Source organism: Leptonychotes weddellii, chromosome 4 (genome assembly GCF_054177405.1).
Source record: "Leptonychotes weddellii isolate Sample4059 chromosome 4, ASM5417740v2, whole genome shotgun sequence".
Lineage (NCBI taxonomy): Eukaryota > Metazoa > Chordata > Mammalia > Carnivora > Phocidae > Leptonychotes > Leptonychotes weddellii.
The window spans coordinates 93,028,979-93,042,226 of record NC_138372.1 but is presented as its reverse complement, the minus strand read 5'-3'; the positions used below and the strand labels follow the sequence as shown (position 1 = coordinate 93,042,226).

At 41.7% G+C, this 13,248-nt stretch overlaps 1 protein-coding gene across 7 annotated transcripts in view; it reads right to left on the bottom strand.

Moving 5' to 3' along the window:
* PRKAB2 (protein kinase AMP-activated non-catalytic subunit beta 2) overlaps positions 1–10,465 on the bottom strand; it is a 16,935-nt gene extending 6,470 nt beyond the window's left edge. The window contains exons 1-7 of one of the 7 annotated variants that reach the window (XM_081815810.1): positions 10,369–10,465; positions 9,512–9,692; positions 5,608–5,774; positions 4,684–4,777; positions 4,335–4,455; positions 1,530–1,663; positions 725–793 (exon numbers count right to left, since the gene is read on the bottom strand). In XM_081815810.1, coding sequence (XP_081671936.1) covers positions 725–793; positions 1,530–1,663; positions 4,335–4,455; positions 4,684–4,777; positions 5,608–5,774; positions 9,512–9,667 — 741 coding nt within the window. In that variant the 5' untranslated portion in view covers positions 9,668–9,692; positions 10,369–10,465. Of the gene's footprint in view, positions 1–724; positions 794–1,529; positions 1,664–4,334; positions 4,456–4,683; positions 4,778–5,607; positions 5,775–9,511; positions 9,693–9,876; positions 10,113–10,368 lie in introns of those variants that run through there. The other 6 variants (XM_031024593.2, XM_031024596.2, XM_031024591.2 and 3 more) reach the window with 6 other exon arrangements.
* Positions 10,466–13,248: the final 2,783 nt, after the last annotated feature.

The following is a 13,248-nucleotide window of genomic DNA, read 5'->3' as shown; positions in this document are numbered from 1 at the left end:
ACCCCACCCCCCCACTCCAGGAACCCTCAGTTTGTTTCCTGAGATTAAGAATTCCTCATATCATTGAAGTCATATGATACATGTCTTTCTCTGATTGACTTATTTCGCTCAGCATAACACCCTCCAGCTCCATCCACGTCGTTGCAAATGGCAAGATCTCATTCTGAAAAGGTATTTTCAACCCAGACTCTAATGCAGCAGAGAAACTAAGGACTCTAGAATTGGAGGGGACAGAGCATATCTGGTCACATTTCTCCTTTACCTAGTGTAATGGAGAGATGCAACCAGTGGGTGTATATGACCGAAGCACTCAAAAGCAGCTCCCATCCACCTTTAAAAAGCAAAAGCCTTAATCACATTCAAGCATTCTCTGAACTGGAAGATAAACTTGCTTTGCCTGCAAATGAAATCCTAGTGCTGTGAACTCCAATTCAATTAAGCAGGTGGTACAAAGGTTATGGCTATCCAAAAAGAAACCAGGAAGCAGAAAAGTCATTTAATCACAGGGCAATTCAGCTAGCCAGAACATAGGGATAGGGACTAAGATTAAAAACAAACAAACAAACAAACAAACAAAAAACCCACCTACTAGTTAAAAAAAAGAAAGTTCTTCTCCTATAATTTGATCCTTATGGCCAGCTTTAGCCTCACTGAGGTGGCAGGGCAAGAAACCACATGTTACCCTGCCCTCCCATTTTGGGGAAGAGCCAGGCCCGCCACTTACCTTAATGGATAATGCATAGAGATGGTTCAGCATAACATGATTGGGCTCAGGAAGTAAGGCTGGGTCACACTAAGAAAGAAAAAAAAAAAAATCACTAAATGGGGTTAAGTGCACAGTTTTCAACCAAACAGTTTACTCTTCCTTAGAGCTCTTTGAATCTGTTGATTCAAACTAGATTCAACACATGCTAAACTAGAATGTGTATTTTTTCAAAATAATACACTCACCTTAGTATATAGCAATCTTTATGTTCTCATTACAGAGAATTAGGAAAATTCTGAGTCCAGGACAGAAACTCTAAGCCTTAGCATCTATTTATCTCCCTTAATAGAGCTAAAACAAAAATCTTGACCACAACACATACAGAAAATTTGTGTTAAGAGGCAAAAATAATCTTGGTGGGAATCAGGTGAATTGACTAGAGATGTAAATTATATGGAAAAAAAAAAAAAACCAACAACAACCCAAACCTCTTATACTCCCCTTTTGTATATCCCCAAATGATAAGTAGGCCTTTTTTTTTTTTTTTGATAAGTAGGTCTTATCTTGTGTTGGACTGAAGTCCCAGAAATTGGTTCTAGCAATCCATGGCTCTGGGACCAGAAGATAACTATGAATTTTGATATCAGTACCTGGAAAAGTAATAACTCAGCCCTGGAAAAAGGAATCTGTAATGCTATTGATAGGTATATGATTTACATTCTCACACAGCTTTGTAATAATCCCAACCTCTAGGATTACTAACTTTGGCTCAAATGGTCCTAGTAACACCCAGATGCCCCAGCAATTCTCTCAGGATACTCACAGAAATATTAGTGTCCTTGTTAAGAATAACTTGAAGAAGGTGAGGAGGTAGGATGGGTGGGGATTTGAATCTCTCCTCAGATCGAAACACATACATTTCTTGACCATAAGGCCCAGGGGGAGAGCTGGAAAGGTCTGGAAGAGATTTATCCAAATATAAGGGAAAGTTGGAGAGCTAGTAAAAATGCATGAAAAGGGCGCCTGGGTGGCTCAGTTGGTTAAGCAACTGCCTTCGGCTCAGGTCATGATCCTGGAGTCCCGGGATCGAGTCCCGCATCGGGGTCCCTGCTCAGCGAGGAGCCTGCTTCTCCCTCTGACCCTCCCCCCTCTCATGTACTCTCTCTCATTCTCGCTCTCTCAAATGAATAAATAAATCTTTAAAAAAAAAATGCATGAAAAAACTGTCAGTAGATGGCAGCTAATATTAAATGTGGTAGACGTCATAGATCATAAACTTGTAACCTGCTGGGTCTACAATTGTAAGGCAAAGAAAGAGTCTGAGTCATCCTGAACATGAACCCTGAAATTCCTCAACATGGCAACATGATGTGGAGGACAGAGGAGGGGATGAGGAGTGGAAGACATAGGTACAGAGAAGAGCTACTCTATTTATCAGTTGTATGACCTAGAACAAATCCTTCTATTATGGTCAGTTTCTTCATTCATACACTGAAAGATAATAATCTCTACCCTATTTCACAATGTTTTTACAGGAATGAAAGGAGGTAACAGATATGACGATGCCCTGTAAACTGTCAACCAATGTGAAAAAATTAGATTTTTTCTTTTTTCCACGCAAGCAATAGATAACAAGGTTATAAACTCTAAGACTGCTGATAGTACAATGATTGCAACAATGAGGACAAGATTACTAACGATGTAGTAGGTGTCAGGGAAATGTAAATCAAATACCACCTCACACTCATTAAGATGACTATAATAAAAACACACACAATAATAATTGTTGGTGAGGATATGGAAAAATTGGAACTTTTGTACAATCCCCATAAAATGGTGCAGCAGCTTTGGAGAACGGTTGGGCAATTCTTCCAAAAGTTAAACTTTAAATTGGCATATGACCCAACAATTATACTCCTGGGAAATGAAAACATACGTCCACACCAAGACTTGAGCACAAATGTTCAGAACAACATTGTTTATAATAGACAAAAAGTGGAAACGATCCAAATGTCCATTGGCTAATGAATCCATACAATGGAATTTTATTCACTCATAAAAAGGAGTGAAGTACTGAGACATATAACATGGATGAACCCTGAAAACATCCTAAGTGAAAGAAGCCAAACACCAAAGACCACATATTGTGTTATCCCATTTATATGAAAGGTCCAAAATAGGCAAATCCATACAGACACAAAGTAGATCAGGAAATTGGGTAAAAGAGGGAAGACAGAGATATCGAAAGTATGCTAGTCCTCTTTCTATATAATTATGATTCCATGTCTATTGTTCATCGGTTGCTTCTCCAGAATCATATAATGCAAAAATGTAGAGTTGCAAGTGCCCTCATCACTTAATTCAATATAATTAAACCCTTGTTAATCACTGCCCCACCAGTCAAGAAGAAGGTTCACCTTTACTTACTGGGCTTATATAATAAAAACTATTTTTACGATTTTCATAAACAATTATTATACTATTGATTAGTCTTTTAGAAGCTACATAAGCCACCTTTGTGCCCTGAGATTCTAATACGCTCCACTTAAGGTTGTGTCTCCTCAGATGAGAATCACTGAGATTCTAAGCCTCTGATTTTAGTGATAGGGAACTGAGAACCAGAAAGGTTGAAGGACCTGTCCATGACTTCAAAGCTAGTGAGTAGCAGTGGCAGGCTTTGAACTCACAAGGGAAAAGTGTACTCACTGGGAACAGTGTGCACAATTCTTTAGACAGTTACAGCCTTTAATGTAATGTACTAAAATGGTAATTGTGAGCGCGGTTAGCAAATCACTCTTCTGATGTTGTAGCAAATGTGATAAAAGCCATGGGAAAAAGTAATATGGGAGAAACTAAAGGATACAGGTCTTTTCCTCTAACAGGGAACTTTTTTTTAACCAAAAACTTATAAAACTTCAGTTAACATACACACAAAAGAGTTGTGGGGGTTTTGTAACCCTTTCTCCCCAAAGACGGCCATAGTTGGAGGGCCATATAAAAATGTAGAACTGCCAGCCAAGCTATCAAACTGGCAGGATTAAGCTAATGCAGATGCAGCTAAACAAGGCAAACCAGACAGAACTGGTCTTGGCTGGGTGATACTGTCAAAAGGTCAATGAAATATTACTAGAAATAGCTTTTTAAACTACAGGCTGTAGCCCATTAGTGGCTCATGAAAGAAAGGATAAAACAGAAAATAGAGTGTATCACATGTAACAAAGACACACATTCTGCTGAGACTTGTGTTACAGGTGCATGTGTGTGTGTGTGAGAGGGAGGGAGAAAGATGGGGAGAGGGAGAGAGATGGGGAGAGAGAGAATGAGTTACAAAGTAAAACAAATGTCTTGCTGTAGATCTTGGTTGAAAAGTTTGAAATCAAATACACTAGACTGAGATTTTTTTTCTCTCAGACAAGATCTAAATGTTTAGAGGACAAACATATATAGACAAAAATATATATATACTAATAAGTTATAATTTGTGTGTGTGTGTGTGTGTGTGTGTATATAAACACATATATGATTCAGAAGATTCCTGAGGAGAAAATGAAAAACAAAAACCACTCTTGGGAAGAAACAGGCATTATAAGAAAAACACATCAAGAAAAAGCAAATACTACAAAATTACCTCGACAAGATGTCTCCGAGCTTTCCATTGAATCTAGCTTTAAAGCATCAAACACCTCAAAGTCAGATTTCTTGACATGGATCAAATTGTTAATCGTGCCAAGCTGACTGGTAACCACAGGCTGAAACAATGAATGGAAAATATTCATATACCCTGTTTTAAATACATCTCTTCCATCTAACTCTCCTATTTTAAAAAATGATCATACTTGGCACCTCCATCTTTAATCAAGAGAGAAATCCTCCAGTGTAGGAGCCCATCAGTCCTGACAGCAATGACGTTGGACACCAAGGGGAATAATAGGCAAAAGGACACAGTTAATGGTTACCCATGGAGATCAAGGCCTTACCTCTGACGGATCATGAACCCACTGTCCATCCACAAAGAACTTGTACTGGTGCTCTCCCTCAGGGAGGTCTAAGATGGCAACAAAGTCATTATGGCTACAGAAGAAAACAGAAGGTTAAACAGGCCAAGTTCCTATTAGAAGACAGAATGTAAATGTAAAAACCATGAGACATTCACAACATCATACCAGTGATCTCCCATATTCCTAAGCAACTGTCTCCCCTGGAATAAAAAATAATTTATAGACCCATTCCCCTTTTCTGTATCACCTTGAGCACATATTTGCCAGCCCCTCCCAATAACTTTAGTTCTTAATATCTGGAAAAGAATAATAGATGTTAATCCCCCAAAATGGTTCACCTTAGTACAGCTAATTTGCTTCAGCAGGAATAGATTCCTTCACAAGTGTAAAGATAGCAGTAGCTTCAGAATATAGAAGTGCCTCAAGTTACCCTTTCCACATTTTGGTGAGCATTTTCTGAAAAATGACCTACTTATAAAGGGCCATTCTGATTACCAAATAATTCATTATTGCTCTGCAAGCAACAACTCAAATTACTACCTAGTACATCAGTTGTGTTTTGTTTTAGTGCAGGAGTCAGAACAAGTGGACTTAGCCAGTTACAGATGACTTCCCACAAGCATAGACAGGACTTGTGTTAACACAGTCCTAAAAAATGTACCCACAAAACTGTATGGTAAGTTCCTCTAAGGCAATGATATTCTAACTGGTTAAACATTTCTGACTCACTAAGAGATTAAAAAAAAAAAAAAGCCACAGATGTAGTCATTGGTCACAGAAAATGTTCTAGATAGAGTCCCTATCGGGTGGAGAGGAGCAGTCCACACAGGTCTCTCCCCTGAGAAGGGAAATCAGGTCTCTACTCCTGGATCCTATAGACTCAACCAAGACACTTGTCTTCACCTCTTAATCAGTGGAATCTTGGTGCTCCAATTGTTGAAGGACCCAGAGATGAAGACCTCCTTGCCTCCTTCAGACCAGCGGATAACAGTGGGCCGGGCCTGCTGTGTAGGCTTTACGGAGTCCTCCAAATCCTGCTGCCATGATACAAACTCCTTGTCCCCAGGGAGCTGTAAGAAGGATTAGGTCATCCCTAAATTGTGACCCAGGAATTTTTAAAAGGTCACTCTCCTCCCTAGGGCAGAGAGGGGTGCTAGGTGTCTGGTAAGGATCAATAAGCCTTGAAATTAGCAACTGAATCAGATATTGAACAAACTATAGAAAAATAACGCATCTAGGACCAAAATGGTCAAATGGCTCATGCTCAAGGGTTGTCCAAATTACAGCCTAACTTTAGACTTTGCATATTATCACTCACCCTTTCAGAGCCTTAAGATCTCCCTTTCAAAAAAAGAGGTGGAGGGAAGCTTACTTACTACTCCCTGTTACCAGATTAACTCACAGGCAGGCAATTATGCTTCTGAGTACCTCTTAAGAGAAAAAATATGAAAAAAAAGTATGCTTCCATAAAAAGCAATAAAGTTAGCCATGTATTTTTCACATAAATATGAACAGTTCTGAATTATCAGTTGTAATGCAAGTTAGAGATACTGAAATTCATAAATAATTCATAAACTTCATTTTGGCTAATAGGTTACAAAAGGACATTAAAAGTATAGAAAAATCATATCATTGGTTTCTTAATTTTTGAGAAGTGGTTATGAAATCTTACTTGCTCACTTCTGCCAGGTATATACTAATTATTTCAGGAGTGGGGATGAAAATTCTGGAGCCTCAAGGAACATCAGATCAAAAACACAGCTTCCTTTTACAAAAGCAGTTCCAATATCAAATGAGGTCTGTAGGATTCTAAAAAAAAAAAAATTGACTTCTTACTCAGTTTCTTTTCTTTTTTTTTTTTTTTAAGATTTTATTTATTTATTTGAGAGAGAGAGAATGAGAGAGAGCACATGAGAGAGGGGAGGGGCAGAGGGAGAAGCAGGCTCCCTGCCGAGCAGGGAGCCCGATGCGGGACTCGATCCCGGGACTCCAGGATCATGACCTGAGCTGAAGGCAGTCGCTTAACCAACTGAGCCACCCAGGCGCCCACTCAGTTTATTTTCATTACCATCCTTTAGAACAAGAGTTGGCAGACTCTGGCCAGGGAGCCAGATGCTTTTATAAATAAACTTTTATTGGAAAATAGCCATGCTCATTCATTTACATATGATCTACAGCTGCTTTCATGCTAAGCAAAACTGAATAGTTGTGACAGAGACTGTATAGTCCACAGGTCTAAAATATTTACTGTCTGGTCCCTTACAGAAAAAGTTTGCTGGTCCCCACTTCAGAATGGTTTAAATGACTTTGGTAAATAGGTAAATAGGACTGTACTGTATCAAGTAAAAACATCACTTGGGTTAAAAAAAAGGATTAACTTATTCATTTGGGCTTTACTTTGAAAATGGCTAAGGTAGTCTACCTTCCATACAGTCTCTCAATATTCCTCAAAACTATACTATGAGACACCAGTAGCAGCATAAACTCAAGTAAACAGAGAAACAGAATTGAAGGGACTTTAACATTACATAAGGAAGTGTCTTAAGTGAAAACCTTTATCTCCTTATTCTTAAAGCAATGCACTCTTGCCTGACTGGCTGCATTAAAATTACAGAAGTTTTTACATATGCCTAAGAATAACTCTCAGATTCTGATTTAGATATAGGGCCTAGGAATCTGTTTTTAAAAAGCTTCACAGAGAATAATAATACTGTGATTGTTAAAATAAAGAAAAAAACCTCATCTCTACAGATACATCCTAAAATATTTACAGATAAAATAATATTTGATAGGATGTCTAGAATTTGCTTCAAAATAATTGCTGGGGGGAGTTGGGGTATAGAGGATATAAATTTGTTCACAATTTGATCATTGTTTAAACTGGGTGATGGGTATATAGGAGTTCATTATACTACTTTGTTCTCCCTACTCTGAAACATGGAAAATGTTTCCAAATTTCCATAGAGTGTTTAAACAAATTTCAAGTGATTCTAATGTGCAAATAGGATTGAGAACCACTGAACTAGTCCATTGAAGAGGACTGGCATTTGAAGCAATGTAGGCCCCACTGCCACTGTTTCTATGAGTTACTTTCATGATTTAGTATTTTCAGTTTAGAATTTGAAAGCTACAAACTATTAATATGCCTAGCTTTGGAAGAAAGCCCTTCCACATATGACATGACATTTCTGTGGCAGGCCTGAGTGCAGCTGACTAGCAGAAAGACCATTTACTTCAAGTTAAATCAACAGCAAAATCATCAGGAAAAGAGGAAAAACAATAAGAACTACAGTTTGAAAATGTTTAAGTAAAACATTGAAGGAAGAAGTAAAGACAGTAGATTAAGAAGTATAAAATTTTAGATGTAGAATAGACCTTAGGAATTATCTGAAACAATTTTCTTATTCACAAATGACTGAGGTTAAGGAAAGAATGAACCAAAATAGCCTCCATTTCAGATGGAGCAAACTGGCTTTTATTCAGCACACCGATTATTGCAGTCACAGTTTGACAATACACTGTACTTAAATCCTGAGTCATCGATGTAGGAAAAGGGTAAAATCACGAGGTGGATCACCTTGAGAAAGCTTTGAAGAAGTAAATTCAAATGACTTGGTAGATGGCCCAAATGTTGAGGAAGAAGTTCTGAAGTGGGAGAAGGAAGGAAGGAATGGAGAAGAAACCCCAAGAAGTGGTTCTTTTAATCACCTTCACTTCTTTTTCTGTAGTTATGTTCTCAATTGGGATTCAAGAAAATAAACAGTCGAATCCAAATTTCATGTGCTACCCATGGGGCAAATCATTTGTTACTCTCTAAAGCCCCAATCTGGTGGAAGGTCTGAAGTGATAAGAAACATCAAATACACGCGAATCTCCTCAATCCCCCCATTTTTCTACTTTATCCCACTCGCACTGCCTGGAGGGATTATTGTATTTCGTTCTGACAGCTCTAAATGTGACTAGAAACATTCGGATGGTAATCAGATTGCTGTTAGCTCCATCTAACACTTCTATGGGTGAACACAAGTTGCCACTTTTCTGAAAGTCCTTTGATTTGAGAGCAAGGTCTTTCAGGCAGCTGTGCGTTGTCCTTTTTTCAGCGATGGTAACCATCATGAACTACTACTGGAAGTGGAAAAATCCTGGAAACATTTGCTCTCCCACTTGAGGATGTAGCTGGGCGTGAAAGAAGCACCTCAGCCACCACAATATAAAGTATGAAATAAAAATTGAGCAACCAAAGGAGGTCCTTTATTGACCCCCAAGACTAGGAGAAAGTATCAAATAAGCAAGTGGTTGCTGCTCACAATCATGCCAAAGGGTGAGAGGATCAGAAGCGCTGAGTTCTCAGAAGGGCAAAAATGATACTGACACACAGAAATTGTCAGGAAAAAGAAATTCATTTACCCACCTTAGGGTAAATTTGAGAAACTGCCGCCGATGATCAACTCAGGCAACCTACCATCTTAAGTTTTCTACCAGGGTTTACAACCTATAAACTCATCAGTACTCTAAAAGAGGGCACCTGCCTGTTAGGAAAACCAGGGATGGAGTGGGGGTGCGGGTCTACAATCCCCATCGTAAAAATATGGCCAACAAATTAATCGAGAAACAAAAACTCCGCCTCTATCCTATTTTGAGGCAGCACCGCCGGAGTAATTAACCTCCAACATCTCCGTCCCCCCAAAATCCCTTTATGTCAGAAAACCGTAACCTAGGTCAGTGTGATAAGAACCAGGAAAGGGAGGAGGAGCTCTGACCCCCAGCCTGCTGCAGCTGCGCCCACTGGGGGCGTGGGGACGCTCACCTTGGAGTCTGGCAGGCTGAAGACGCTAGGGTCGTCCGTACTCCCCACCATGATCTTATGCTCCTTGCCCGGCGCATGGCCGCTGGCGCCCTCGGCGCGTGAAGCCTTGGCGCCGTGGCGCTCGCCAGCCACCCGGTCGCTGGTGGTGTTTCCCATGGCCGCAGCTCCAGTCGGGGGCCACCTGCCGTGGGGAACAACACGGCACTAGGAACACCCCCGCGGCCGCGTCAGGGGCGCCCCCGGCTCCGCCCCTGCGCCTGGGGATCCGGACAAGGGAATCCCCGCCCCAGGGAAGCCGTGCCCGGGGTCCCCTCCTTCCCCGGCCTCCAGGAGCGCCCGGAACCCCCCCAAACCCCTCTCGATACCCGCTGCTCAGGAAACCCACTTTCGGGAACACCCCGCATCCCCGCGCTCACTGCCTGAGGGCGTTCCCGACCCCAGTCACCTCCCGCGATGCTCTCCCTCCTCCCCTAGCCACTAGTGCGATGGCTGTTCTGCGGATAAGGCCACCAATAAAGTTATTGAAATTGAAGCCGCGCCCGGGGCTAGCGATCCGGGTTTCCTCCTAAAATGGCTACAAGGCCGCTGGCGCGAGTCCGACCCCGCGCGCGTTCCCTACGGCCGCGCGGCGACGGCTCCCGGAGCTCGCTGGCCCCTCTAGCCGCCGTCGCCTCTATGGTGGGCAGCCTCCTTCGCCAGGCGGGGGCGCCAGCTCTGCAGTTAGCCTCGGGGAAACGCCCGCCCCGTGGCCCTGGACCAGGAATCGTTGGTGCGGTCGTCCCCAGGGCCTGCCTTCCGGAGGAGACGGTCGCTAGATGATAATTAGGGCCACCTCCCTGGGCTCAGGTGCTCCGTACCCGGAGAAGCGGCGCTACTTTCTTCCCGGCCGCCTCACCTGGCTTCAGGTTAGCCAAAACGTTTTCTCGGCAGCGTTTTTATGGGAGGCAACCCAGAGAGGTGGGTTCCTATAGGGAATTAAAAAACCGGACTTCCTACTGGAGTCAGAAGGAAATAGTGGCAATTGTTTGAGGTTCAGCCTAACTGCTGTGGGGAGCAGTCAGCCCCGACTGGGGCCCCAGGGAGGAAGGGGTGATGAGGAGATAAACGTTGACAAATTAGTGAAACAGTCTGAAGACGAGAAAGCTATTCTAAGCTAAGAAACAGCATATGCAATGAGCAACCCGAAAAGAAATACAGTTTGAGAGAGCAACAACAAAAACATCAGAAGGAACACTGAAAGCAGAAAAGGACAAAGATTGTCCTCGGGTTGGGACAGATTTAGGTTTTTACTGATAATTGATGGAACTTAAATGGTATTTACCAATTCTTACTTTGTATTATAATCATGTGCATGTCTAATTCCCAACTAGAAACCCTAATCACTCGGTGTGTTGCACAGACCAGCCGCACTGGCATCACCTGGGGGCTTGTTAGAAGTGTAGCATCTGAGGCTCTATCCTACAGAAATCAGAATCTGCATTTTAACAAGATCCTCCGGGGAACGTGTATACATATTAAAGTGTAAGAAGCCCTGTTTTGACAGCTGGCAGAGAGCAAATCTAGATTTGATTACTCTTCATATTCTGCATGCATCTTGTACCGAGTAAGCTTTTAATGAACATTTGCCCAATGAAGGGTACATGAATACTGTTTATTTCTAAAGAGATAATACCACTTAAATAGCCAGTGATGGGGAACCCCAAGTGTACAAGGCCACCCTTCCTGACTGAGCAGCTCTGTTTGTTGAAAAGTTTATTTTTAATTGAAAACCCATTCACTTGAGTTCGACATACCCACTTCTCTGCCTTTTGTCTTTCCTCTGCCCCTAGTAAACTCAGTTATTCTCTGGCTCTTAACCAAAGGCAGTTTGCAGAAAAAAGGTACATTTTTACTGCGACCTTTTGCTGGTCCCTCCAAAGTCTCCACGATCTGGTTACCTCCTCTTTGGTCCCTACCCTTCCCCTCCCCACCAGTTCCTTTCATTCTTTCCATGGGATTCTGAAGCAAGGCCCTTGAAGGAGTAATACATTAAATCTTAACTTGTGTACTATTCAGCTCTCTAACCGCAGGGTGGTTTCTCTATGCCAAATAATATGTCCCTGGTGTATACCTTACAATAGTCAGATCAGCATAGAAGTACACCAGGTATTACATTGGCCAATGGAAAACTTACTAAGAAAAGAAATAAACTTTTTTTTTTAAGATTTTATTTATTTATTTGACAGAGAGAGACACAGCAAGGGAGGGAACACAAGCAGGTGGAGTGGGAGAGGGAGAAGCAGGCTTCCCGCTGAACAGTGAGCCCAATGTGGGGCTCGATTCCAGGACCCTGGGATCATGACCTGAGCCGAAGGCAGACGCTTAATGACTGAACCACCCATGCGCCCCAAGAAGTAAACTTCTTGTAAAAGTAAATAGTAGTGCTTTTGGGGTTATCTCCCTTAGGGGATTACCCATGACACTGTTTTGCTCTAATAGCATAAGTTAGTCAATAGTTAATATAAGTCAGCTTTGCATATTGCATATTCAGACACAGGAGAAAAGTAACACTGTAGGATGGATTAATTGCTTCTTTCTAGTCCCAAGTTTGGTTGTTTGTCGCCACCCCAATGTTCTCTCTTTCCTCACAGAGGGAAAGAAAAAGAGGTAATAGGTAATGTAATTGGTGGGGGTTCTCTTGACGTTACTGTGTCTCAGATGTCATTGCCACTGATCTCCTCAGATCAGCCATTCTGCCTGATAAAGAGAGGAAAATAACAGAGAGCATGGGAAGCCTCATAGCACAGTAAGCTTTTATGTACACTGCTAAAGGTGTCCTTCTTCTGAGAGGTGAAGATGTGGGAATGGGAGAAGAGTATATTGATTTTACAGAACTCGATGGCAGGTTAGATTGGGCATCTGGAGGTTTACATTCCCATCTCCCCTCCCATTTGTGGTCAGGGATGGGTAGGACAGGACATCTCATCTTGCTGATTTACATTTCAAAAAACAATCTGATATTTTTTTTTATAAAGTTAAATATTCTCGTAACATGTAGTTTAATAATCCTACTCCTAGGTATTTATCCAGGTGAAATAAAGATGGGTTCACACAAAAACCTGTACACAGATGTTTATTTGTATTAAACATATGTGACTTTATTCATATTTATCCCCAAATGGAAACAACAGAAATGTCCTTCACCTGGTGAATCAATGAACAAAATGTGGCATAGCTGTAAATGGAAAACTACTCAGCAATAAAAAGGATTAAACTCTCTATATACACATGGATGAATTGCAGATGCATTATGGGGAGTAAAAGAAGCCAGATTCTATTTACATGACATTCTGGGAAAAGCAAAGTGTCAGAAACAGAACCATGCCTTCCAGGAGTTGAGGAGGGGAGGGGAGGGGTTGACTACAAAGGAGCAGGAGGGAATTTGGGGTGGGGTATGGAACAGTTCTGTATCTTGATTGTAGTGGCCAAAACTTACAGAACTGTATCTGCCAAAACTTACAGAAGTATACAATTAAAAGGGTGACTTTTATTGTAAGAAAATTATACCTCATGGGGCGCCTGGGTGGCTCAGTCGGTTAAGCGGCTGCCTTCGGCTCAGGTCATGATCCTGGAGTCCCGGGATCGAGTCCCGCATCAGGCTCCCTGCTCAGCGGGGAGTCTGCTTCTCCCTCTGACCCTCCCCCCTCTCATGCTCTCTCTATCTCATTCTCTCTCTCAAATAAATAAATAAAATCTTT